At 44.5% G+C, this 25,530-nt stretch overlaps 1 protein-coding gene across 1 annotated transcript in view; it reads left to right on the forward strand.

The window, feature by feature from the left end:
• LOC134431515 (splicing regulatory glutamine/lysine-rich protein 1-like) overlaps positions 1–25,530 on the forward strand; it is a 94,951-nt gene that overhangs the window by 56,941 nt on the left and 12,480 nt on the right. The window contains exons 9-10 of the mRNA XM_063179513.1: positions 13,515–13,631; positions 18,296–18,811. Of these exons, the coding sequence (XP_063035583.1) occupies positions 13,515–13,631; positions 18,296–18,811 (633 nt within the window). The remainder of the gene's footprint in view (positions 1–13,514; positions 13,632–18,295; positions 18,812–25,530) is intronic.

A 25,530-nucleotide genomic window follows, 5' to 3' on the forward strand; every position in this document is an offset into this window, starting at 1 on the left:
ATGCAACCACTTGTTCACTTCCACCCCTCCTTCCCTGGTGGGATGGGGAGGAGAATCGGTAAAAGGTAAAACCCATGGCTGAGATAAAAACAGTTGATTAAGAGAAAAAAAAGTAAAACGTAAAAATAATACTAACAAAACCAACAACAAATTTTAAATGTAATTACAATAAGAGGGAGACAGAGGAATAAAACCCAAGTGAAACAAGTGATGCACAACACAATTGTTCACCTTCTGCTGACCTATGCCCAACCTGTCCCCAAGCACTGATTGGTGGCTAATGGCCAACTCCCCCCAGTTTGTATACAGAACATGATGTTCCATGGTATGGAAAATCCCTTTGGCCAGTTCAGGTCAGCTGTCCTGGCTATGCTCCCTCATGGTTTATTGTGCACCTCCTCACTGGCAGAGCATGAGACACTGAAGAAGCCCTTGTATTGGAATAAGGTTCCCAATATTACCAGTTAGATTGTGCCTGGGCCAGTCTGACCCTCGCTGCTGGGCCAAAGGCAGCAACTGCGGTGCATCACCCCAGAGATACCTTGGCTTGCTGGTGGTTGCAGCTGGGCACTGAACAAGTCCAGGCTTGTTAGGAACTCCGTTTACCTGAGGAGGAATGGCTTCAGGCGATGGTGAAGAGAAAAAGGATGGATTCTGCTGGAGGGTTTAATGTCCAGAGGTTTATTCCATGGTTACAGAGGTCTGAACGTGAGCAACTGCTCCAACAGAATGCCGACCGCATGGTCTCATTCCCCTTTTAAGCTCAGGGACAGGGGGAGGGGAGGTACAGGTGAGCCACCAACTAGGTGAGAGGGGCAGGGTCTCAGGGGAAGATGACACCCAGATAGGCCAATGACCTCTGGGCATAGGGGCATCCTTTGAACTTGACCAACCACACGACGCCTTGCTGGAATGTTAAGCCTGATTGACAGGACTCACTCAGCATGGGGGCAAGGGGGAAGGGAGAGAGGTATAGGCACACCTGGGGAAGTGACCTGGAAGTCCAAAATGGGACATTACAGCACACCACAACATCTCCCCCTAGTTTTGTTTAAAAAGAAGAGGACTGTGTTTGTGGTGCAGAATAATTGCCAAACCATGGTTGGTAAATCAGTTCTTCCTCTACAGGAGGGTCAGTGTTTTCCACTGAGGCTTCCAGGTCATCCATTGGAGCACTGAGGGCTTCTAAATGGTAGACTTCAGGAGGGGGAGATGAGCTTGAAATTAACTTGAGCACCATGCGTTTGATTAGTCCAAAAACAATGCTAAAAACTACAATAACTATAACTAAAATAAACAGCACTAAAAACACAGTTTTCAGAATAGATCCCAACCAGCCCGAGAGTCCCCAGCCTTTGAACAGTCCATTCAGCCAGTTGTCAGTTTCTCTGTTGATGTCTGAGAGCCTTTGTCAAGAAAGTCCATATGTGGTTTGGGCGGAGGCACTATGCAGGAGATCGCAGGTGGGATGATCACGAGTAGGACGAGAAGCAGGCTCAGTCTCGTGGCATCTTGAGGCTACACACAAACAGTGGGATCTAAACTGGTACAAAAACTTGAAACAAACATATAAACTATTCCAGATAGGAGGCTTAAATGGAATTTCCTCCAGAGAACGCATGCAGCGTTTTCTTCTCCAGGCAGCATGAGCAACCTGGGGTGCTTCTGTAGATTTCTCTGAGACCTTGGGAACATAGAGCTTTACCCATTTGGAAGGAACCCACCTTAAACCAGAGGGGGTGGACACACAGGCGTATCCACATCCCCAAGTAATCAATTTGTAGGGTCCCACCATTTTCCAAGTCTCAGGGTCCTTTACTAAAACTGGAGGTTTTTTCTTTCATTAACCTATGATTGCTCCCCCCAAAGTGGCGTAGGATGGGTGGGTTCAGGCTGTCAAAAGAACAATTCAGAAAATTGATTGTGAATAGCGCCCTGGATAACCGGATGTGGGGAGGTTCCACCTTCAGAACCTGTTGTTGCTGGTCCAGGACCCTTTTAATATCATGGTGAGTTCTTTCTACAATGGCTTGACCTGTAGGGGAGTAGGGGATGCCAGTTTTGTGCTCTACTCCCCATTGCTGCAGGAAGCTCCCGAATTCCTTGGATTTATAAGCAGGCCCATTATCAGTTTTCAGCTCCTTGGGGATGCCCATGAAAGAAAAAGCCTGTAAGAGGTGCTTAATAGCATCGATAGATGATTCTCCTGTGTGGGCAGAAGCATAGACCGCTCCAGAAAAGGTATCTACACTAACATGAACTTATTTCTGCCGTCCAAAAGACTGTATGTGTGTTACATCTGTTTGCCACAGTTCACAACTGTTCAGTCCCCTTGGGTTTGCTCCCGTACTCACTGTAGGGAGTGCATGTTGTTGGCAATTTGGGCACGTGGCCACAATCGCTTTGGCCTGTTCTCGAGTGATGTTAAACTGACGAACCAGGCCAGGTGCATTTTGGTGGAAAAGCTGGTGGCTGATTTTTGCCTGTTCAAAAACATTTGGGAGAGTGGCCATCACTGCAGGTGCAGCAAGAGCATCTGCCCTTCTGTTGCCTTCAGTGATAAACCCTGGCAAGTCAGTGTGTGACCTGACATGCATCACATAAAAAGGTTGCTCTCGGTGAGTGACTAACTTTACAAGTTTTGAGAGCAATTCGAAAAGTGCGATGTTAGACACATCTTGCAGTATTGCTTGATCTGCCCTGGATACTACTCCTGCCACGTATGCAGAGTCTGTAATCAGATTAAATGGTTCTGAGAACCTTTCAAAGGCTCTAACAACCGCAGCCAATTCAGCAACCTGAGGTGAACCTTCCACCTCAGCAATGTCTGTCTCCCACTGCTGGGTTTGAGGATCCTTCCAAGTCATAACGGACTTGTGGGACCTCCCGGATGCATCTGTGAAGACAGTTAGAGCCCTTTTTAAAGGTCTCCTACTTAGAGCACTTCTCAGTTTGAAGGTGAATTGAACATCTTGTTCAAACAATTTGTGAGTGAGCCGTGCTACCGAAATTTGTCCTGAGTAGGAATCCAGAGCAAACTGCAACACTTCATTTTCTTGAAACAATTTTTCCAGTATTTTCATAGTATTTTGACCTGATTTTAACTCAACTGGAATGTGAATGCACTTAAAATCACATCCTGCTAACTCCCTGATCCGGGTCCTTGCTTTCCGGATCAGTTCCGCTACCAGCTCCTGAGGCTTTGTCAGTCTCTTGGACCTTTTGTGACTGAGGAAAACCCATTCTATGATCAAGAGAGGGTCCCTCTGGTCCCGGTCCTTTTTTGGTGTGTCCTTTGCCTTAGGTGTTTGTTTTTCCTCCCACTGGAAAATAATTCCATGGAGGTGTGGCAACTTACCTAGGATGATAAATTTGAATGGCAGGTCAGGCCAGCATCGGTTGGCCTGTCTTGTGGACATTGCAATCTGAACCTTTTCTAGAGCTTTCCGTGCCTCTGGGGTAATAGACCTAGGAGCACCTGGGTCCTCTCCCCCTTTCAATAAATTGAAAAGAGGGGCAAGGTCTTCATTAGTCAGACCGGGCCATGGTCTTACCCAATTCAAGGACCCACACAACTTGTGGACATCCGCAAGGGTCTTGATCCTTGGATTGATTTCTAGTTTTTGAGGAACAATGGTCCTATTTCCAATTTCTAAGCCCAAATACTTCCAGGGTGGCATCTTTTGAATTTTCTTTTCCTGGAGCTCGAACTCTGCAACAATCAATGCATCGATCGTTAGGTCAAGCGCATGTGTGAGTAAATCATCATTGGGGGCACACACAAGGATATCATCTATATGATGATAGATGATGGCCTTCTCTGCAGCTGCACATACTGGGGAAAGCAGGGAAGAGACATACCACTGGAAGATAGCTGGAGATACCTTTAATCCCTGAGGAAGAACAGTCCAATGGTACCTTTTCATAGGGGCTTCTAAATTAATGGAAGGGACAGAGAATGCAAAACGCGGTGCATCGTCAGGGTGCAAGGGGATTTGGAGAAAACAATCTTTAATATCAATAACAGCTAATTTCCAATCTTGGGGAAGCATTGTTGGGGATGGCATACCAGGTTGGGGAGAACCCATATCTTCAATTACATTATTAATTTGTCGGAGGTCGTGAAGAAGTCGCCATCTCTTTTTGTCAGCTTTTTGGATGACAAACACTGGAGAGTTCCATGGGGACATGGTCTCCACAATGTGGCCCTTTTTTAGTTGCTCTTCCACTAGTTCTTCAAGCACCTTTATTTTTTGTTTACTGAGCGGCCACTGTTTTACATCAACTGGTTTGTCTGTTTTCCACTTCAGTTTTTGGGTGGGGCGCTGTTGTTCAATGACTGCTGTACAAATATGCTGTGGAGAGTCTGGAATATCAATTGTGACACCCCACTGGGCCATTAAATCTCTCCCTAACAATGGTTCCAAATAATCTAACACAAATGGACAGATATTTGCCAATTGTCCGTTTGGTCCCTCGAATTGAATAATGCTTTTGGATTGTCTTGCCAATTGCAGACTTCCTACACCTTGAAGATGATCTGCAACATCTTGCAAAGGCCAATGTGCTGGCCAGTCTTGTACTGGAATCACTGTGCAGTCTGCACCTGTGTCTACAAGCATCTCAATGCGTTTTGACTCCCCACCCCCACTGACATTACACCATAATTTGGGTTTGTCTTTCCCAATAACTTGTACTCGGGCGACTGTGGGCCCTTGTTTTTCGATATTTTCAGGTAAAGGCGGCACAGGGATAGCTTGTGCAACAATTTGTCCCTTGGGAAGAAACAGGGGTGGGTGGAAACAATGCAGGCCGAGAACGAATTGCTCAGGATCTGATGTTGTCATTCCTGGAGCAATTTCGATCTCTTGTGGTGTGTGTTTGGTGTCCCCAATGACGATGTACTTACAAGGAATTTGATTCCAAGTACCCTTCTGTTCAGGATTGACAGAGACAAAATGCAAGTCAGTGTCCTTCAGGTGGAGTGACTCTGTCAGCTGCAACCTTTAAGGCTCATTGACAGAAGATGTGGTTAACACAGGATCACCTAAATCATACACAGTCTTTGAAGCACCTGCCTCACTTACACAAATATTAATATTATTGCACGCTTGGTTTGTTTTGCTACCCTTATTCCCTTGGCCTGCTCTTTTTGTGTCTGCACGCCTGGCAGGCCAGCGCTCCCTTTTCAGTTTTTTTGTTGTTGTTGACCCCCAGGGAGGGCTTGTAGTTCTCCTCCCCTGCCATTTCTAAATTCATCAAATTCCCTTTTCAGGGGGCACTGGTTACTCCAGTGCCCTAGGTTGTTACAAAGCAGGCATGGTTTTGTGGGCTCAGCCATTGCTGGTCTCCGCTGCTGCCCAGGGTGCTGATGTGCTGAGGGAAAAGGTGCAGGGCTGGCAACGGCAACATACTGAAGTGGTCTTGGCAGCAGCCTTGGTCTGGTGTCTTCAGCCACACTCATCAGAGGCACTTTCCTGTTACAGCCTAGAAGCATATCTTTTAACGTAGGAGTAGGTTCTATAGGAAGGCTCAGGATTGCCGCTTGACACTGTTTATTTGCATTTGTAAATGCCATTTCCTCTAAAATTGCTTCTCTAGCATTCTCTTTTTTAACTTGTATTTCAATGGCTCTTGTTAGCCTTTCTACAAATTTCAAAAAAGGCTCTGATGGTAGCTGTTTAATTTTACTATAGGGCTCAAAAGGCCCCTCAGATTGTAGGGAAAAGAACGCTTTTTCAGCTGCTTCTTTTACTTTCTCGAGTGTTTCTGCAGGAATTGCAGTAGCTTGGATTGAGGGAGAAGACCATTGGCCCTCACCACAGAGGTGCTCAATGGTGATAGGGTTACCACTGTTGTCTTTGGCTGTGTTTGGATCAGCATACAAGCCTGGGAGAGCATCATTCAGCATTTGTTTCCATGCTATTTCCAATAATTTAAATTCCGTGGAGGTCATGAGACAGGAAAAAAGCTGTTTTAAATCATGTGGAATCACCACAGTCCTACTCAGTTCAGAATTTAAAAGGCCACGGAAATATGGACTGTGTGGACCATATTCTTTATGAGATTTACAGATCTCTTTAATCAATTGTCGTCCAAAAGAACTCCAATTAGCAGTTGGAGCTGCTCCCCCCTGAGCAGCAGGCTGAAAGGTAACAGGAGCCAGTGACAACATGGGACTATGCATTGAATCTGCTGTTCCCTGCTCTGTATCCCTTGAATTGGAAGCATTGAGATCACAGACACAGGTTTGGGGAAAGGCAGTGGGTGTGTCCCCACCGTGGGAACCCGGGGAGGGGGCGGGGACAGGGGGCTGGCAAGGGGCGGATAAACCGTGGGAACAGGGGGCGGGGTCAGGGGGCAGGCAGGGGGCGGGGACACCTGGTGACATCACGTCAGCAGACGCCCCCTGGGAGGAGTAGAGGGGCGGATCTGAGGGTATTGCAGGAAAGGGAGGGGGAGGGGGAAAGGTATCATGAGGAACAGGAGGAGAGGGGGGATGGGGCTGGAGTTTCGGGATGCTTAAGAGGATTTTGGGAAGAAGAAGACCAGGTTTGGGAAGATGCCACGTGGCATCCACCATCTTGTGGACCCCCTAGGGACTGGGGGCCATTTTGGGCATCACTTTTCTCTGGAAAGCTGACACATGCTGTAGGTTTCAGAGGATGGGGCACAAGGGATTGGGGAAGGTTCCACGCAGCCTGGCCAGGGCCTTGTGGACAGGGCAACTCAGACATTTTAACAGACTCTGGGAGTCGACTTCCCAATGAGTTTGCTCTGTTTAAAATACCAAGTTTTGGGGAAAGAGGTTTAGGGGTTTTAGAGCTAGGAGAGGGAGAAACAGGGAGAGCAGAGGTACGTGGCTTTACATTTGGCTTTTTCTCCATTTCCTTTTGTTTGAGCAATGCTGTTCGAATTTGTAAACTCCAAAATACAAATTTAGCTGAGGGTGCATTGCCAGATTGTCCTAATGTTGCCCGATTGATAAATGACACAAAACTCGGATAAGTTTTGTGGGTGCTTTATTAAGGGCCCGGGGAACTGGGGGACTCACGTCCCAAAATCTGAGCCCCCAAATTCACGTATGGGTGCTTCCCTCTTATACATGCGATTCACAACAAAGTCTCCAAGAAACAGTTTCCCGTTCCCCTTGCCTAGTCTCTAAGAAACAGTTCCCCGTTCCCCTTGCCTGGTCACAGACCCCTTGTGATACATTCCTTGGTTCACAAACAAGATCATTAATCCTCTGCTTATCTTATTCTAAGAGCATTGTATGCTGCCTCCAGACAGGTTAGCATTCTTACTTTCCTGCACTAGTTTAATTATTTTTTAAATCCCTAAGACTACCTGCTAGGTTACACACAAAACCCAACACACACTTTCAACGGCTACAAAACTACTTTTTAACAAACCAGTTCACACACAACTCACTATAATTAAACATTTTGTTAAATTTCATTTCTTTTCCAACACTAAGGTTGGTTCATTCCCAACTTTATCCCAGAATTGAATATTGTGGATTTCTTCAGGGGAGATTTGTGGGAAGTGGAGGAAAAGCCATCTTATAAACTGTTTCAATTTTCCTTTAGAGAACTTAACATTACCACTGTCTAAAATGCTAACAATATTATAAAACACTCCTTTTTGTACAATGCTGAGTTTCAAACCCATGTTAGATGTAAAAAAGCAAAGTACTAAATCCCCCCTGACCAAAAACAAAGCTAAAATCAGCTACCGATTTCTAAAGAAAACCACAGATGGAAAGCGATAACGAGCCGACAAAAGCTTCACAATGCAGCTGTATATACTGCTTTTAAAATTCCCGGGCAGCAGCAGCAGGGCACGCCCTGCCGAGCCGAGGCAGAAACAAAGCCTACCCCACCGTGGAATGCAGCCCCCCCGCGGAGCAGAGAGAACAGCCACGCCACGTAGCAAGCCGAAACCGGGGCCCCCCCGCGCCGCGTGTGCAGAGAACCCCCCTCCCCCGCACAGAGAGAGAGAGAGAGAGGGATCCCCCGACCACGTGGAGAGAGCCGAGCACGCTGCGCTGCAGAGCCTGGGGGAAGGGCAGAGAGCACTCCCACACCGGCGCGAATTCCAAAAGAGAGTAACACACGCAGCAGAAAGCTAAAAGCTAGAACGCAATGAATTCCTGTCTGTGGGGCTGCGCAGCCAAAAATGCAAAGGCAAAAAAGGAACAGAACTCACGGCAGAGTCTGTTTTTGAGCTCCTGCTCTACCGAGAGCAGAGATACTCACCTGAAATGGAAGCTGTAGCTGGCTGGGGTATAAGGCAGGTCTCCTCACCGGAACAGGACCTCTCTATGTGCGAGAGAGGCTACCCTGTCCTCCCTCTGGAAAATGTGCTCATCAGAAAGGAGCCGGGCTTTCCAGAGGCGCCGAACAGTCCACAAAATTTCCTCTGGGAATATTCCAAAAGTCTCTAGCTGAGGGCGTTGCAACCAAAGCCCTTTTCAGCTGGATGCACGGCTGCCAGAAGCTTCTCCGAGGTACTGCAAGTCCGTCTCGGCCTGCAGAGTCGCTTTGCCCGCCTCAGGGACGCCAAATATTGGAATAAGGTTCCCAATATTACCAGTTAGATTGTGCCTGGGCCAGTCTGACCCTCGCTGCTGGGCCAAAGGCAGCAACTGCAGTGTATCACCCCAGAGACACCTTGGCTTGCTGGTGGTTGCAGCTGGGCACTGAACAAGTCCAGGCTTGTTAGGAACCCCATTTACCTCAGGAGGAATGGCTTCAAGTGATGGTGAAGAGAAAAAGGAGAGGATTCTGCTGGAGAGTTTAATGTCCAGAGGTTTATTCCATGGTTACAGAGGTCTGAATGTGAGGACCTGCTCCAACAGAACCACTGGCCACATGGTCTGATCACCTTTTTAAGCTCAGGGACAGGGGGAGGGGAGGTACAGGTGAGCCACCAACCAGGTGAGAGGGGCAGGGTCTCAGGGGAAGATGACACCCAGACAGGCCAATGACCCCTGGGCCTGAGTGGCATCCTTTGAACTTGACCAACCACACGACGCCTTGCTGGAATGTTAAGCCTGATTGACAGGACTCACTCAGCATGGGGGCAAGGGGGAAGGGAGAGAGGTATAGGCACACCTGGGGAAGTGACCTGGAAGTCCAAAATGGGACATTACAGCACACCACAACACCCTTTTCTTCGGGTAAGCACTACTTAGCGACAACCAAAACATCAGTGTGTTATCAACATTATTCTCATACTGAATCCAAACCACAGCACTGTACCTGCTACTGAGAAGCAAATGAAATCTGTCTCACCTGAAACCAGAACTGTATCCACCCTTTATTCCACACTATTTGTGTCATGCCAGGTCCCTGTTACAACTAGAGATGAGAGTTTGGACAAGTCCTGCCTTTGACTCAGATTTCTGGTAGTAGCTCTTTTTGAGGTGGCCTGCACCCCAAATGGTTCTCGCTCCCAAGTTCTTAAGAATAGCCAATTAAGTCTATTTTAAAATGAATTATTTATTGAATAGACACAATATTAAAAGACATAAGACTTTAAACTGACTGCTTACTACACAGGATAAAACAAAAAGAACTACTAGTAGATAAAATACAGTGCACGATAAAAGGTATCTATATTACAGCTAGTGAAGAAATAGTACAGGTTAGGAGTCAATGTAGCTTACCACCGAATCGATGATGGAGTACCCACAGAATCCTTTCACTCAGTTCCTGGGAAAGTAACCACAAAGTTTGCATCCAAACTTCGGAGAGAAGTCCTACATGTTTCCAGGGTGTGTGTAGGAGACTTCTGACTTTGTGAAAGTTTGTGTAGCTTTTATAGTTTGTAAAGTGAAGTGTCTGTCAGTCAGAAATTCCAGCTTATCTCCCTACATCCTGCTCTCAAGGCAAGATGTTTATTGTATCCCATCTGGTGTCAGAGGTATCTCCTTACTGGACAAGCCTGCTTTATCTCACCAATTCATATGAGGGGGAGAATGCCTGGAGCTATTGCACCAACTGATGGATAGAACAGATAAGCTCTTCTGTGGTAGGGAGGAAGACTTATGTACATTCAGGTTCCTCAGGTGGTCATGAACCTGATCTTCTCTTACAGTGGGAAGGACTTTGCTCCCCCAGTCCCCATTCTGCTGTCCATCCACTCAAGAGGTGTGGGAAGAGTGGTTGCCATTGAAGACTGAGGCAAAGAAGTCATCAAGTACCTCAGCCTTCTCTTCATCCATTGCTACCTGTTTACCAGTGTTGTTTATTGGGGGGGTTACACATTCTTTGACCTTCCCTTTCTGGTTGACATAACTGTAGAAGCCCTTTCTGTTGTTCTTTGTGTCCTTTGCCAGGTTCAGTTCCAGCTTCACCTTGGTCTTTCTCACCCTATCCCTACACAACTGTACTTTGTCTCTATATTCTTCCCAGGTCACCCGTCCTAGCTTCAACTGTCTATGCATTTGCTTCTTTCCCTTTAGTTTGACCAGCAGTTCCCCACTCAGCCATGCTGGTCTCTTGCCTTCCTTGCCTGATTTCTTTTTCCTGGGGATCACTAGCTCTTGCACTCTATGGATGGCTTCTTAAAATGTCTGCCAGGTCTGTTCCACTCCCTTGTGCCTGAGGACAGTCTCCCAGGAGATCCCACTGACTCTCTCCCTGAAGAGCTGTAAGTTTGCCTTCCTAAAGTTCAGGGCCTTAACTGCTCCTTACCTGACCCATATCCCTCAGGACTATGAACTCCACCAGTGCATGATCACTGCAGCCCTGGCTACCTCTAATGTTGATGTCCTCAATTAGCTCAGTTACGTTGATGACCAAGGGATCCAGTATTGCATCCCCTCTGGTAGGGCTATTACCTGGCTCAAGAAGTTATCCTCCATGCATTCCAGGAGTCTCTTGGATTGCCTACAGCTTGCTGTGCTACTTTCCCAGCAGATGTTAGTGTCACAGGTAGAGTGGGAGCTACAGACAAAGTTTATTAGAGAAGTCTTCCCATTGAGTCACAAGGTGCAGAAAGGACAGCCTTGCTTTCTAAACTCCTTCTCAGAGAAGAGCCTGAGTGTGGCTAGATCCAATCTTAGCCCCAGACTTTGTCAACAGTTTAAGTCTAAAGAATTATAAAGGTGTAATTGAACCTATGTACAACTTTGTCCTGTGGGATTAAGGATGGCAAACCAGATATATAGATATAGATACAGATATAGATATAGATATAGATATAGATATAGATATAGATATAGATATAGATATAGATATAGATATAAATTATTTATTATGATAAATTATTAGACAAAAAGATCTTAATCAGAATTATTTACTACAGAGTATAGAAGCCAAAACTACTAGTATAATATAGTGTACTATATTGAAGCAATTATATTAAAGCTACCAAACCCACACAATTTTTAAGTAGAGATTGATGTTACTCACCCATACTAACAACTCTGGTCTCTTTCAGCCTCAAGGAGTAACCTTGAGGGGTACCCTCACCCAAGGGAGGAATCTTCATACACATTCCATGAAAGGGTGTGTTAGAAGAACCTGCCATTTGAAAGTGGGACTGAACTTTTATAGTATAAAGTGATTGACTGCCAGTTATATGTCTCCAGGTCAACTGTGCCAGCTTAGCATTTTTAGCTAAGGATACTTTACCATATCTGCTGCATCTTCACCTCCATATTAGTATGCTTAACTTTGGGATTGATGAGTCAAACTGACTGTAGCATAATTCAACACCAAAAGCAGCATGATATTCCCCCTCTTAGTTCACCATTGATAGCTTTGAAAAATAGGGCATTGTTCAAGATGTTTTACCTGCTCATGGCTGTTCTTCAGAGACAACTCTTCACACTCAATCTACTTCTTGATGTAGAAGGCAACTCATCTGCCTCTCCTTCCTCCCCCATCTCTTCTGAACAGCCTTTAGCCATAGATAGCCACACTCCAGTCATGGGATTCATCTTACCAAGTTTGAGAAATGGCAACAAGGTCATAACTTTGTAGCAGCACGGTGGCTTCTAAAGCCTCCCGTTTGTTGCCCATGCTGTGAACATTGCTGTAGAGGCACCTCAGCTGGGCTTTTAGGTGTGTTGCCTTCTTCTAGAAGACCTCTTAATTCGAGATAATTTTCTGCTATTTCCCTGTTGGCTTTTATTAGCTTAGGAGTCCATGGCTCATCCCTGTAAGACTGCAAGTGTGTTCCAGTGTGGCCAGCATACTTCAGAGCCAGTGAGGTCTAGATGCACTACAGCTGGGCTATTGATTTCACCCCCAATACTGTCATGCCGCCCCTTAATTCATCTCTGCTGATCCCGGTCTTTTCCCCTCTCTCCTGCAAACCTAGTTTAAAGCCCTCTCAATCAGCCCTGCCAACTCACAGGCTAGAATCCTTTTGCCTTTGCTAGACAGGTGAACTCCATCTGTTTCCAGCAGGCCTGGTGTTGTATAAACCACCTCTTGATCAAAAAAGATGAAATTCCACCGATGGCACTGATCTTTGAGACACATGTTGACCAGGTGGGTTTTCCTGTTCTTTTTGGCATTCTTCCCTGCTACTGAAGGAATTGAGGAAAACAGCACCTGTGCTCCTGTCCCTTCAAGCAGTTGCCTCAATGCTTTGAAGTCCTTTTTGATTGCCCTAGGACTTTTCTCAGCAACCTCATCGCTGCCAACCTGGGCAGCCAGCAGTGGGGAATAATCAGAGGGCTGAATCAGTCCAAGGAGTCTTCTGGTAATATCCTTTACCCAGGCCCCAGAGAGGCAGCAGACTTCCCTGTGGGATGGGTCCAGTTGGCATACCAGGTCCTCGGTTCCCTTCAGAAGGGAGTGACCTAGACAATTACCCTTCTTTCTTTCTTAACAGCCGTAGTTGGGATCCGTCTGGTTGACTGACTTGTTCTGGTCAACCCCTTAGATAGATCTTCACTATCATCTGCCTGATCCTCGAGTTCAAGAGCTTCATACCTATTCTGTAAGGGCACCTGGGAATGCAAGGGAGGCTGCAAGGGGATTCTCCCACCTCCTGAGCAGAGACCTGTTTCCATTCCCCTCCATTTTTTAGGTCTCCTTCTGCCTAATGGTGAGAGGGTCAGGGCTTCTCCAACTCTTGCTGAGCTTCCATCCACTGCATTTTTTTCAGGGATTGAAGGGTGTGACTCCACCAATCTATTTCTCTCTCACACTCCCTGATACTCTTCAGCGCCTCCACTTCCTCTTTAAGCTCTGCCACCAGGCAGAGCAGATCATCCACCTGGTCACACAGCACATAGGTGTTGTCTCTGCTGTCATCCAATGTTACCAGGAGTACATGAGTATTACTTAAATGGCGCTTTGTTTCAAAGGAGAGCATATGCACCTGGTGAAGCTTAAAGTAAAAACCAAAAATGTTGATTGGCAGTATACTACTGAGGTGTAACTATAATTTTATGTAGTGAGGCAAGATTTATGTGGGGTTTTTATCCTTCTTGGTTGACCTAATTTTTATGAAGTTTCAATATCATTTTTCTTCTGGCATTATTCATATAGTAGATCTGGCAACAGATCACTCTCAAGACAAAAGGACAGACGAAGATCCAGAAGTCCCCTGAAAACACGGTTTAGATCTAGGGAAAGGTGGGAATCAAGAAGTTGCTCTCATTCTTGGTGAGTTCCATTCCTCAGAAATTATACTGTTCATCTTAGTACATAGTACAAAGTTTTTGAAAAAATTCTAACAAACCTTTTAGGTGATGGCAAAGGAAGGAATCTAAATGCTTTAGCCTGTCCCAAGGCTTTGTTTGTGGAACAAAATAATAGAAAGTAAGGTTGTTTTGTGCTCAGTGTACAGGTTTTGTCTGTGATATAGTTAATTTTTTTCATAGTAGTTCATATGGTGCCTTCAGGGGTTAAACCACAACCCTGAGGTATGTAAACTTTGATACCAGTCTAGTCTGCATTTATACCAACATCAAGCTGATTGAAAGTAGGTAACTTGTCAGACTTGAACCAATGAATTAGGTATGTTCTGTGTAGCCTGTGCTACAAAAATGGGGATGATGCTTCTTCAGCCTTGTCAGCAGTTATACTCTGGATTCAAGCTGAACTTGATCCTGCATTCTGAGAACATGTATAAAGCTTTTGTGCACAAGATTGTCATGCCGGCATGTGTGACCCCGGGACCAGGTCAGCCGGGAGTGTGGTAATAAATAACCGGACGAGTGCAATGGATTTGCCTGGAAAATAAGAACCTTTAATAATGCGCGTAAATAACAAATGTGGAGAAGCTGTGCACAGTACAAGGGGCAAGATCCAAAGACCTAACAATGGGGCAAACAGAACTTTATCTGAGGGGCAAGGCTGAGGGGACAGGATCTAACCAGGGTAGAGAACAAAACTTGACTAAATAAGGAAACTGTAGCAAACCAATCAGAGGGTAGGGTTCAGGACATGGCCTTATATGGAATGGCTTACTTTGCATAAGTATTCCCATCATTCCATGCTCATTCCATGCTGCTCGCCTTACCAAGATGTTTCCCATGGCCTAAGGTTAATGCTTTCTGAGTAAGCCGGTGGGGCCATTCTGCTGTCCATCCCAACCAGACCCATTCCAATGTGAGATTATTTTTTTTGCCTTTGGCTATTTCATATTGGCCATACACTACTGTAAGCATAAATGTATATGTCTATTATGTAACATATTTACATTTCAGCATCCAATACACCTGTATTTTGCCTAGCCCATTAATTTTTAAGTCTGATTATCTAATTATTGAACTGTGAAAATCCAACAAAATAGTTCCTTTATCTCCTTGGATGATAATGTAACTTTCTGAGGGGTAAAATAGTGAATATTCACAAAGCAAAAGTGACTGTAAAAGTAGCTTAATGAATAGAAGCCTTGGTACTTTTCTTTCTGTTTCATCTCTTTAATTCCTCTGACTCATTTAAAGGGAGCTTCATACTTAAATTGTCCAATTGTTTTCTGAGGAAAAAAGTTTTGTGGGAAATAAAACTGCAGACCTGTGGACCTCAGTGGGAAGAGTTAGGAGGTAGGCTACATAGCTGGGTTTCATTGATGGATCCTTTTGACTCTGTTGCGGTTTGGAGCTTCTTGAGATAGCTGCTCACTGAAAGGGCCTAATCCAATGGAATCTCTGTGATAAATTACTAGAAGGTGCTTCTTAGGTCATTGTGAAACCCTTTGCTATTGCTGGGACTGTGTGCTGTTTCATCTTAATGATCTTACATTTCGTATGTGAGACACATAAAGAGGTATTTGCCAAAACCTAATGGGAACCAAAGCCTTCAGGTCACAGACCATGAAAGAAGCCTACCATTTCTTAGTAGCCAAACACTTGTTCCAATAAAAAAAAGGTGAGGGCTGTGTGTATAAATATCCTAGAGGCAGGTCTAGGAGTCATGTGTCTCCTTTGTTAGAAAGATGGTTTGGGGTCTCGTGCTTCCAAATAATCCTTTACCAAAATGTAGTCTTTCAGTGTCTTGGTTTGAAAGACAGGTGTCTGCCAAGGAACGTGGGAACCTCCCTTGGAATGGAAAAGTTGACCCCCTTCCCTCCAAATTATTGTAACTTTGAAATTAAGAGGCTTTCAGGCAAAGATATGGGAAAAGGAATAACAGTTCTTTACTAGTATTAATATGTATAACAAGGCAAACTAACAACAATAACTATGGCAGCAACAACAAACAAAACCAGAAACCCAGTAACAGCCTTCTCTCAGCTGTCAAGCACTTTCCCCTTTAGTGTAGTTATGGTCACAGCCAGCAGGGATGCTGCTGGCTCCCAGATGGCTAGGGCAGGTGTGAGGATTCCTTCGCAGCTGCAGGGGGCGCTGTGGCACAAGTTCAGACGCATCTCTCATGTGGTGATGGCAGGCGTGCAGATGGTGAAATGGACTGTAGCAGGAACCTCGGAGCAGTGGCTGGGATGGCAGGGCCTGCCTCACTTGCGGGTAGCAAGTAAAATGTAGCAGAGAGTCCAGGGCTGTGCCCAAAACTGTAGGGTGTTCAGGTGTCAGGTTACAGTGTAGCAAGAAGTCCCGAAGCAGTGGCAGAGAGCAGCAGGGCTGGGTGGGGGATCACTCCCCGTGGTAGCTCACTGGCCATGGCTGGCCCCTGGGTCCCCTGGTTCAGGCTGTGCAGAGGGGGGGGGGGGCAGCCCCCGGAGGGGAACAGGGTGGTCCAGGGTCCCAGTGTGGCACACACTGGCTCTGGGCTCCCAAACAGCAAAGAAGCAGAGAAGCAAGGCAGTAAGCTCAAGTCACAGTGCCAAAGAGAAAGGGGAAAGAAAAAAAAAACAAACGGGCAAAAGCCAAACAGCAACTGTATGTCTCAGAGAGGTCCCACCACGTGGCAGTGGAGACCAAATCGCCCCACGAGAAGAGGAAGCAACCACCCCTCACCCCCCAACTTTCACAGGAAATCCTGGGCTGGCTCTCACTCATCGAGATACTCCCAGAGCTGGGGGGGGGGCAGCAGTGACCACCCCGGGATGCAAAACAAAAAACAAAACCAAAAGAACCATCCCCGAGACATCCAGCCAAAGCTGTGATCTAACTGTGTGCACTTTTGGGCTCCATAATGTAAAAAAGATATAAACCTATTGGAGAACATCCAAAGGAGGGCTATGAAGATGATGAAGGGTCTAGAGGGGAAGCCATACAAGGAGCAGCTGAGGTCACTTGGCTTGTTTAGCTGGGAGGAGACTGATGGAAGACTTCATCATGATCTACAGTTTGATCACAAAGCGGAGGGGCAGGCACTGATCTTTTTTTCTCTGGTGGCTGTGGAGAGTTTAGTTCAAGCATGGCTTAAAGAAAAAGGCCATGAAGGCATACAGTTGAGAGAACAGTAAAAGGTAGTTGCGAAGCAGTTCCAAAAGCAGTTCCCAGGCTGATTTCTATAAACAATTAGACTCTCTCAGGCATCACTTTATAAACAATAAGGTTCTCAGACAGTCTTCCCATAACAAGCGAAACACCCTCTCTGGGAAAAGATGGCACCCTGGGAACAGATATGGAAGTTTTGGGAACCTTTCATATCACAGTGGGAACACTGGTTTTGTTTTTAATAAACAACTATAGGTATTGTAAAACAAAAGGAGTGGTTAGAGTTTTCTCTGTTAGCCTATCATGGATCTGGATTTTGGAATATGCATGAAGTCAATTAGCACTGTTATTTAAAGTGACTGATCAATCAATAAATAGGAGTTTGATGCATTAAAGGATGGTCGTCTCCCCTTCACTTCAACAGGTGGCCAGTGACAGGACCCAAGTGAACATCATGAAGCTGTCAGGGAAGGTTTAGGTTAGATATTAGGAAAAGGTTCTTCATCCAGAGGGTGGTTGGGCACTGGAACAGAGTCCCCAGGGAAGTGGTCACAGCACTAAGCCTGTCAGAGTTAGAGAAGCATTTGGACAATGCTCTCAGGCACATGGTGTGGTTCTTGGGGATGGTGGTGTGCAGGGCCAGGAGCTGGATTTTGATAATCCTTGAGGATCTCTTCTAACTCAGCATAATCTATAATTTTATGATTAATTTTTATTTGGCTTGTGTACTAGAACATCCAGTGGATTTTTTTCTCACTGTTTTTATGAACATGTGTCATTCTCCCTATCACAAAGAAGCTGACTTGTTCTGTTACCTTGCTTCTGTGTTTATGGTCTTACTGATTTTTCAATAATTTTCTAATTCATAATGGCATTACAGATAGTTGAATCGTCTTGGTTGAGTTTTTACCTTACATTTACCTTTTGAGGGAATGTGGTGAAATTTTATCACAGTTTTTTGTTTCTGTGTATTGACTGATATTGGATTTCCAAGCAGTTAAAAGATATTTATGTGAGAGAACACTGCAGAATAAAGACTTCAGTCCAGCCAGTTGTCATTATTCACATGGGTGTGGTTAATCTGCAGTCCATTTTACATGTACACCTATTTAGTAAAGAATGGGTTTACAATTTGTAGAGTTTGTCTCACTCCTGATAAAATGTAGACAATTTATGTATGTATGGTAACATAGCTGTGAGGTGAGAAGACATTCTTTCAAAGTGTAGTGATGTCACTTTGACGATCATAGTTTGATTTGATTTTTGCCCCCTCTTCCCCAATTTGGTTTCCAAGTTTTTCCTATCTATATAGCCTCTCCCACATGGTGAACAGGGATGACAAATGAAAATTTTGAATAATTACTATTTTTAAACAGAAACATATATTTTGTCTTGAACAATTAATGTATGCTAAAGAGTTAGTTGTAATTTTATTGGAAAGTTCAAATATTAATTAATGGATTTGTGTTTGGCTTTTCACAGGGACAAAAAAAGAGACAACGAAAAGGTCAAGGAAAAAGAAAAGGCCAAAGAAAAGGAGAGAGACCAAGACAAAGAGAAGGAGAGAACCTGGGACAAAGAAAAGGAAAGAGAGCGAGATAAAGAGAGACACAGGGATAAGGACAAGGAGAAGGACCAGGAGAAAGAACGGCATAAAGATCGAGAGAGAGTTAGAGTCAAGGAAAGGGATATAGACAGGGACAAGGACAAGGAAAAGAACAAGGAGAAGGAGAAGGAAAAAGACAGAGAAGAGGTAGACCAGAACAAGGAAAAATATGATGTTATGAAAGAGGGGGAAAAGGATAGAGAGAAGATTAAGGACAAGGAGGGCGAGAAGGACAGAAGGGAAAAAGGGGACAAAGAAAAGGAGAAAGATGAGAAGAAAGAGAAGAAGGAGCAAGAAAGAGAAAAAGAGAGAGGTGATAAAAAAAAGAAAGAGAAGAGATCCAGAACACCCCCAAGAAGCTATAGCTCTTCAAGATCTCGTAGCTCCAGCAGGTTTGTTTAGAATTTTTAAATGCTTTTTTGGACTTGTCAGTACAGTGATGCACGATGTAAAATGCACATCCTAATTTTTATTTATCAGTATCACCATGCCACTTACCAATTCAATTTGTATTCTTTCTGATTCTTAGATTTCCCTATAAAATAAAATCCATTCCAAAGAGCTCTATATGATGCTTGTTGGAAAATAGTTTATTTTTGGGCAACTGATACTTGCCTTTCACATTACTGTATAGTATAGTCCTTGAGGACAGTAAGTAGATGGTTCTTATGCCATTTCACTGTGCTGGAGCCATCCAAAACTTATGATAGAGGGACATGAAACACCATCTTTGTCCTAATGAAAGTTGGAGTCTCTGGTACATAGTTTCTTCCTTACTTACATACTGTACAGTGTTGGTCTGTAACGGAATTTGTTGGGCTTATGAACAGTTGGATGGTAGTATTTGCCACTTGGCCACCTAAAGGATGGCATGCAATGAATTCTCTTGGCTGGATGGCTGAAGAGCAGGAAGCAAGCATGTTATTTGGCTGACTAGCCATTCACAAAGTGAATGTATGTATCTCAGTTGAAAAATAAGTATGCCTTGTTTCGTTGGTTAAATGTCCAGATACAAGTACAAATTAACACTTCTTAACCATGCTGACAGTAAACAGGAAAGCAGTCAAGGTTAATCTATCTGTTGTTTTTGCCTGTGAGGGAGGGTAAACTGGGTGGAAGTCTGGGTAAATTCAATCTAGCAAAAGGAGACTGTGAGATTGATTTTAAACTCTGTAACTGGACTAACTCAAGCATATTTGTTATAAATGATCAAATCAAGAGCCAAATTTATAAGAAACTTCAGCAATAATTTATTAGATTTTCAGCAAAATAGTTTCGATCAGGGAAAAAAATCCACCACAGCCAAGGGCAGCGTCGAGCCTGGGATCAGCACTGGGTGAACCTGGATCTGACCTCCAAAGTGTCAGAATCTCCCCCTTGGTTCACACCGACTGCTTCTTGCAGTGAGCTTATATACAGTTTATGCTGCCTGGGGCAGAAATGACCAAATGTTCCTTTGTGTCCCTTCACACACAGAGCTGGGGCTATACATGTGCAGAGGTAGGCAAAAGTTGAGTTCCAGGTGTCTAGATGATGTCAGAGCACTCTCCAGGAGTCGGTATTCACATGTAAAGGGTGGTGCCGGTAGTAGATGCAATCTTCCATGAGCAGATCACTCTTGAGTGGCCCAGACATTCCAAGGAAGTCAGTGATCATGGCCCAGGAAGGTTCCATTCATACCTTAACAGGCTTGATATTATCTTAATGTTTTCCCGGAGCTAATTGAATAAAAATAAGACTCTGCTCCCAGCCAAGGTGGCCAAAAGACATGGCTTGGATTTTACAATATTTTATACATAAACAGCATGAATTAACTCGACCATATACTACATTTTCAAAAGCATAGCAGCTAATTTAAGTTCAGAACCTTTCCAAATACTTCAGCAATTATGGAGTTCAATAACATCATGTGACAAATTCAGATAGAAAATTTTATGTTACCTTGAGAGAATGAAATGCTGGATGAATTGGGAGAAGTTCTACATATAATAATCACTTCCCTAGACAAAAGCAAAATTTTCATACCCCTCAAAATTCAGGAGTTTATGGTTCATATAATGCAGAAAATGCTGTAATGGTTTCTGAACATTGTTTGGGTTATATGAAATGTCCATGCTGCTCTGGAGGTTTATGGGCAAAATATTGTGGCTTCTTTAAACATATACAGCTTCCTATTTTAACACATTAACATTATTTTATGGGTTGATGTCCTGGTTTAGGGCAAATTTGTTAAAGAATCTGCAAAGGAGGGCCCCTCCAGAGAGCAAACTCACACGGCCCCTCCCCCCAACTGGTTCGGGAAGAATTCCTCAGAGACAAGTGGAAAGAACCTGTTCATTTGACTGGCACAGTAGCCCCAGCACACAAAATGAACAATACCAGATGACACCACTCTGAGAAAGATGACATAATCAGAAAGTCTCTTTCGGGTGTGGTTGCTCTGTTCTCAGTCCCTCTGGCGCTGGGGCAGCTGCTGCAGGCCAAACGGTGCAAACCCTCGGTGTTCCTGGGTCCCAGTCCGGAGCAGGTTCGAGATGGTCACAGAAACAGGAGAGGAGAAACAGTCCAGGAAGGAATTTGGACTGTTTAGCTAAACTAGCTAATAAGCAGAAGCCAAAGCAGAACAGAAGCGAGAGCAGAAAAGGGAGCAAGCAAAGCAGCAAGCTGAAAGCAAGAAGCGAAAACAGCCCTATGTACTGCCGGTCTCTGTGTCCCTGATAAGAGAAATCCAAACAAAACTTCCACTCTTCAGAGCCGGTCTTAAAGGCACAGAACATATGAATGGGGATACAAGCATCATAACGTCACCCCAGGACAGTTGACTACTTGCACAGAGTAGAGGTAGTTCTGTTAACTTTGAAAACGATTTCTGCATGTATGTATCAGGAGTCTTGAATTAGATAATTAATTGTGCTGGACTGACCTAGGTTGAATGCCAGGTGCTCACTAAGCAACTCTATTGCTCCTTCTCCTCAACTGGATGGGGGAGAAAAATACCAAGAGTTGACATAAGAAAGGGGAGAGATCACTCACCAATTACCATTATGGGTGTGGTAGGTTGACCTTGGCTGGATGCCATGTGCCCACCAAGGTGCTCTGTCACTCCTCTTTCTCAGCTGGACAGGGAGAGAGAATAAGATGGAGAACTGTGGAAGGGGCTAGCAGCGGGCCTGTTAGCTAAAGGAGCAAGAAGTAAGAAGAAGAAGAAGCTGATAAGGAGCTTTCTCCAAGGCCGTAACCAAGGAGATCGAGAGAAGGAAGATAAGAGCATTCTGCAGCTGGATGAAGCATTTTTAGAAAGTTAGGTGGAGTCAGAGTAACTTTTCACCAATGGCATGGTATTGAATTATTGTGGCCAATAGCTAAGGTAGAAGAAGGGTAAACAACTGGAAAGTGTATAAAAGATCAGCCATTTTCACTAATAAACTGTTGCCAAGTGTTACCGAGACTGCTTGTGGTCTCTGCTTTATGTCGTGACCGCCTCGACTGCGACAGAGAACAACTGATAGGTTGAGACAAGGCAGTTTACTAAAGCAAAAGTGAAAGTTGGTGTGTGCACAAGCAAAGAGAAAAAAAAATTAATTCTCTACTTCCCATTCAGCCACTTCCTGGGAAGCAAGGCATGTGTAGCAGTTGCTCTGGAAGGCTGGCACGTTAAAAAGGGAGATTTCCTCAACCCTTGGTGTGAGGATGCTTAGTATTTAATTTGTCTGTAAGCACCCCAGGAAAGCTGAGACCCCAGTGCCCAACCAGTCTGTCAGCCTCCTGTTAGGGAGACCCTTCACTGAACAGTCCAACTGGATTGGAGGGTGACTCAACTGACTTAGGAAAACACACCAACAGCATAAGGGAGACCCCTCAGCAAGTCTTCCCCTTTATTTATGTTACCCACTGTCAGTGCCTGTGAAGGACTAACACTAACAGTTAATGGAATAACACTATTAATATAAAATTGTGACAGGTTAAGGTTCAAGGATTGTCAGTGATGGTATCTGACTGCAAAAATGTATTCAAAGCAATACACAGACAAGCTCTCCTCCCCATTAAAAGTATTCAGCATGCAGAGTATGGTTCTTACCCAATAGGCATCCCTATCCGGAAAATGACAGGTTCAACCTGTTGACTGATCCCAACAGTTACAATGGAGTCTTCCCTAACTTTTCTCCCATTCTCCACTTACTTTTATATTATTTCTTTATGTTTAGGTGGAGCTTGAGTGACTCTAGTCATACATACCTTTGTTACTGCTTGGTATAAAATTCTGTTGCTTTGCTTTTAAAGATACAGTAAAAAAAATATAGAGCACATGCCCAGTGAGGTGTGGTGACACCTTGGAGGTGGGTAACTGTGGGATGGTGCTATGCATTCATATTACAATTAGGCTATAATGAAGCAAGTTCATATGAGGAGAGCAATTTCAACACAGTTGATGGCTCAGCAGCAGGACATCTTTTCCTATCTCCCCTGGTTGACAGGTGCTACTTGGTTTATCAGCTGCAAAGTACCATTGAGTTCCCCTCCCTCTAAGGATTTCAACAGAGCCTAGCTGCAGTGTGTCCACTCGGTTCCACCCTCCATTCCATCCCCTTTAGCAGGTGCTATGGTTGCGGATTGTGGGTGTGGGGAATTATCATAGAATAGGCCTTGAGCATGCCAACCGCATTCTATCCAGGAAGTGGCAACTGTATTTTAGCCTATAATTTCCATACTGTTTATAACTTATTTCAGGATGTGAATATAGCTTCTCAGTTTCCTCTAATTTTATCCCCAGCCATCTTTCCACAAAGGCAAACATTGTAAATAAGGAATGTTCCCCCTTCTTCCCCATTTTCTTAGCTTTTATATCTGAGCTGATGTCATATGTTATGGAATATCCCTTTGGTCAATTCAGGTCTGCTGTCCTAGTTGTGTCCCCTCTGTCATGGTTTAGGAATGGTATTTCCCAATTTAGTGTTTCCACTGAAAGGCTCCAAACCACATGCCACTTTCTCACTCCCCCCTCCCCCTCCCTCCTGCAGCAAGCTGAGAGGAGAACTGAAGGCACAAAAGGCAAAGATCATGCATCAAGATAAGAGCAGTTTACTGTAAACATCAGTGAGATAAGAAAACTAACAGTAACAGCAACAGTAGTAATAACAATGTACGAGAAGGAGGACACGATTCACTGAATCATACCCATTACTCACCATGGAACCCAGTAATAGGGGAACCTCCACCATGATACTCCCAAAAGAGATCTCCTTCCCCCACCCTTGGCAATGAGGTGTTATAAACTAACCAGCCCTCCTGACTACTGTAGAAATTAACCCTATCCTGGCTGGAATCAGGATATTATCCACCCCTTAATCTATACCATATACTCATGCCCAAATTCTACACCTTCTAACTATATACATACATACATATATATAAAATATATATATATATATATATATATATAAAATATACACAAACACAAATATAATTTCCATAGTCAATGGCCATCCCTCCAAGATGTCTGTTAAGTTAATTTAGTCCATGACTGTGAGTTCTGTCCATCCTAGATGTCTTCTAGGGCAGGAAGGCTGGTGTGCTGTTGGCCGATTGCGAGTTGTATCAGGAACTCACGACTGGTGTATCTGGAGCAGTCCATCCTCATTGTCCATGGTAGTTATAGCATACAGTTGAAGTGTCATTCAGCAACCAGTATTATACAATTCAATATTACCGACTGTTCTCATCCAAAAATCAAATCCCCTTGAGGCACACATCGTGTTTCTCCATCCATGTGCATTATCCACAAGGTACACCCAGATCCTTGAGCAAAAACAATCCCATGGATGGGTTTGCCTTTGCTTGAGGCAAGACTAATCCAAACTGTCTTCTCTAACACATTCCTCATACGCACCACAGGAACTTTAACCCCTTCTACAGTATGTGGAGGTTTTGATTGGGCAGGGCCAACTTGATTGGTAGAGCCTTGGGTGTTAACTAACCAGGTGGCCTTCACTAGATATAGATCCCACTGTTTGAAGGTCCCACCACCCATTGCTTTCAAAGTGGTTTTTAACAGTCCATTGTACTATTCAATTTTCCCAGTAGTTGGTGCACGATAGGGAATATGATACACCCACTCAATACCATACTCTCTGGCTAAGGTGTCTATGAGGCTATTTTTCAAATGAGTCCCATCATCTGAGTCAATTCTATCTGAGGTGCTATGTCACCACAGGACTTGCTTTTCAAGGTCCAAGATAGTGTTCCGGGCAGTGGCATAAGGCACAGAGTACATCTCCAGCCATCCAATGGCTGTTTCCACCATAGTAAGTACGTAGTGCTTGCCTTGATGGGTCTGTGGGAGTGTGATGTGATCAATCTGCCAGGCCTCCCCATATTTATATTTTGACCATTGTCCACCAGGGGCTTTACCTGCTTGGCCTGCTTGATCATAGCTCATGTTTCACAGTTATGGATAACCTGGGAGATAGTGTCCATGGTTAAGTCCACCCCTCGGTCACAAGCTCATCTGTATGTTGCATCTCTTCCCTGATGACCTGAGGTGTCATGGACCCATCCAGCCAGAAATAATTCACCCTTATGCTGCCAGTCCAGATCCACCTGAGATGCTTTAATCTTGGCAGCCTGATCCACCTGTCCATTGTTGCAATGTTCTTCTGTAGCCTTACTCTTGAATACGTGTGCATCTATATGATGTACATTTACTGCTCTATCCAGGCAGCAGTGTCTTACCACAATTCTGCAGCCCAGACAGGTTTACCTCTCTGCTGACAATTGGTCTTTTTCCATTGATCCAGCCACCCCCACAGAACATTTCCTACCATCCACAAGTCAGTGCAGAGGTAGAATGCTGGCCATTTCTCTTATTCAGTGATATCTAAAGCCAGCTGAACATCTTTCTCGTCTGCAACCTGACTTGATCCACCTTGTCCCTCAATAACTTCCACGACTTGATGCATAGGACTCCATATGGCAGCTTTCCATTTTCAATGTATCCCTGCAATATGGCAGGAATCATCATTAAAGAGAGTGTATTGCTTTTCATTTTCTGGCAGCTGATTATATGGTGGTGCCACCTCTGCACATTTTACCTTCTCCTCCTTTTCTGATGATA

Source organism: Melospiza melodia, chromosome W, assembly GCF_035770615.1.
Source record: "Melospiza melodia melodia isolate bMelMel2 chromosome W, bMelMel2.pri, whole genome shotgun sequence".
Lineage (NCBI taxonomy): Eukaryota > Metazoa > Chordata > Aves > Passeriformes > Passerellidae > Melospiza > Melospiza melodia.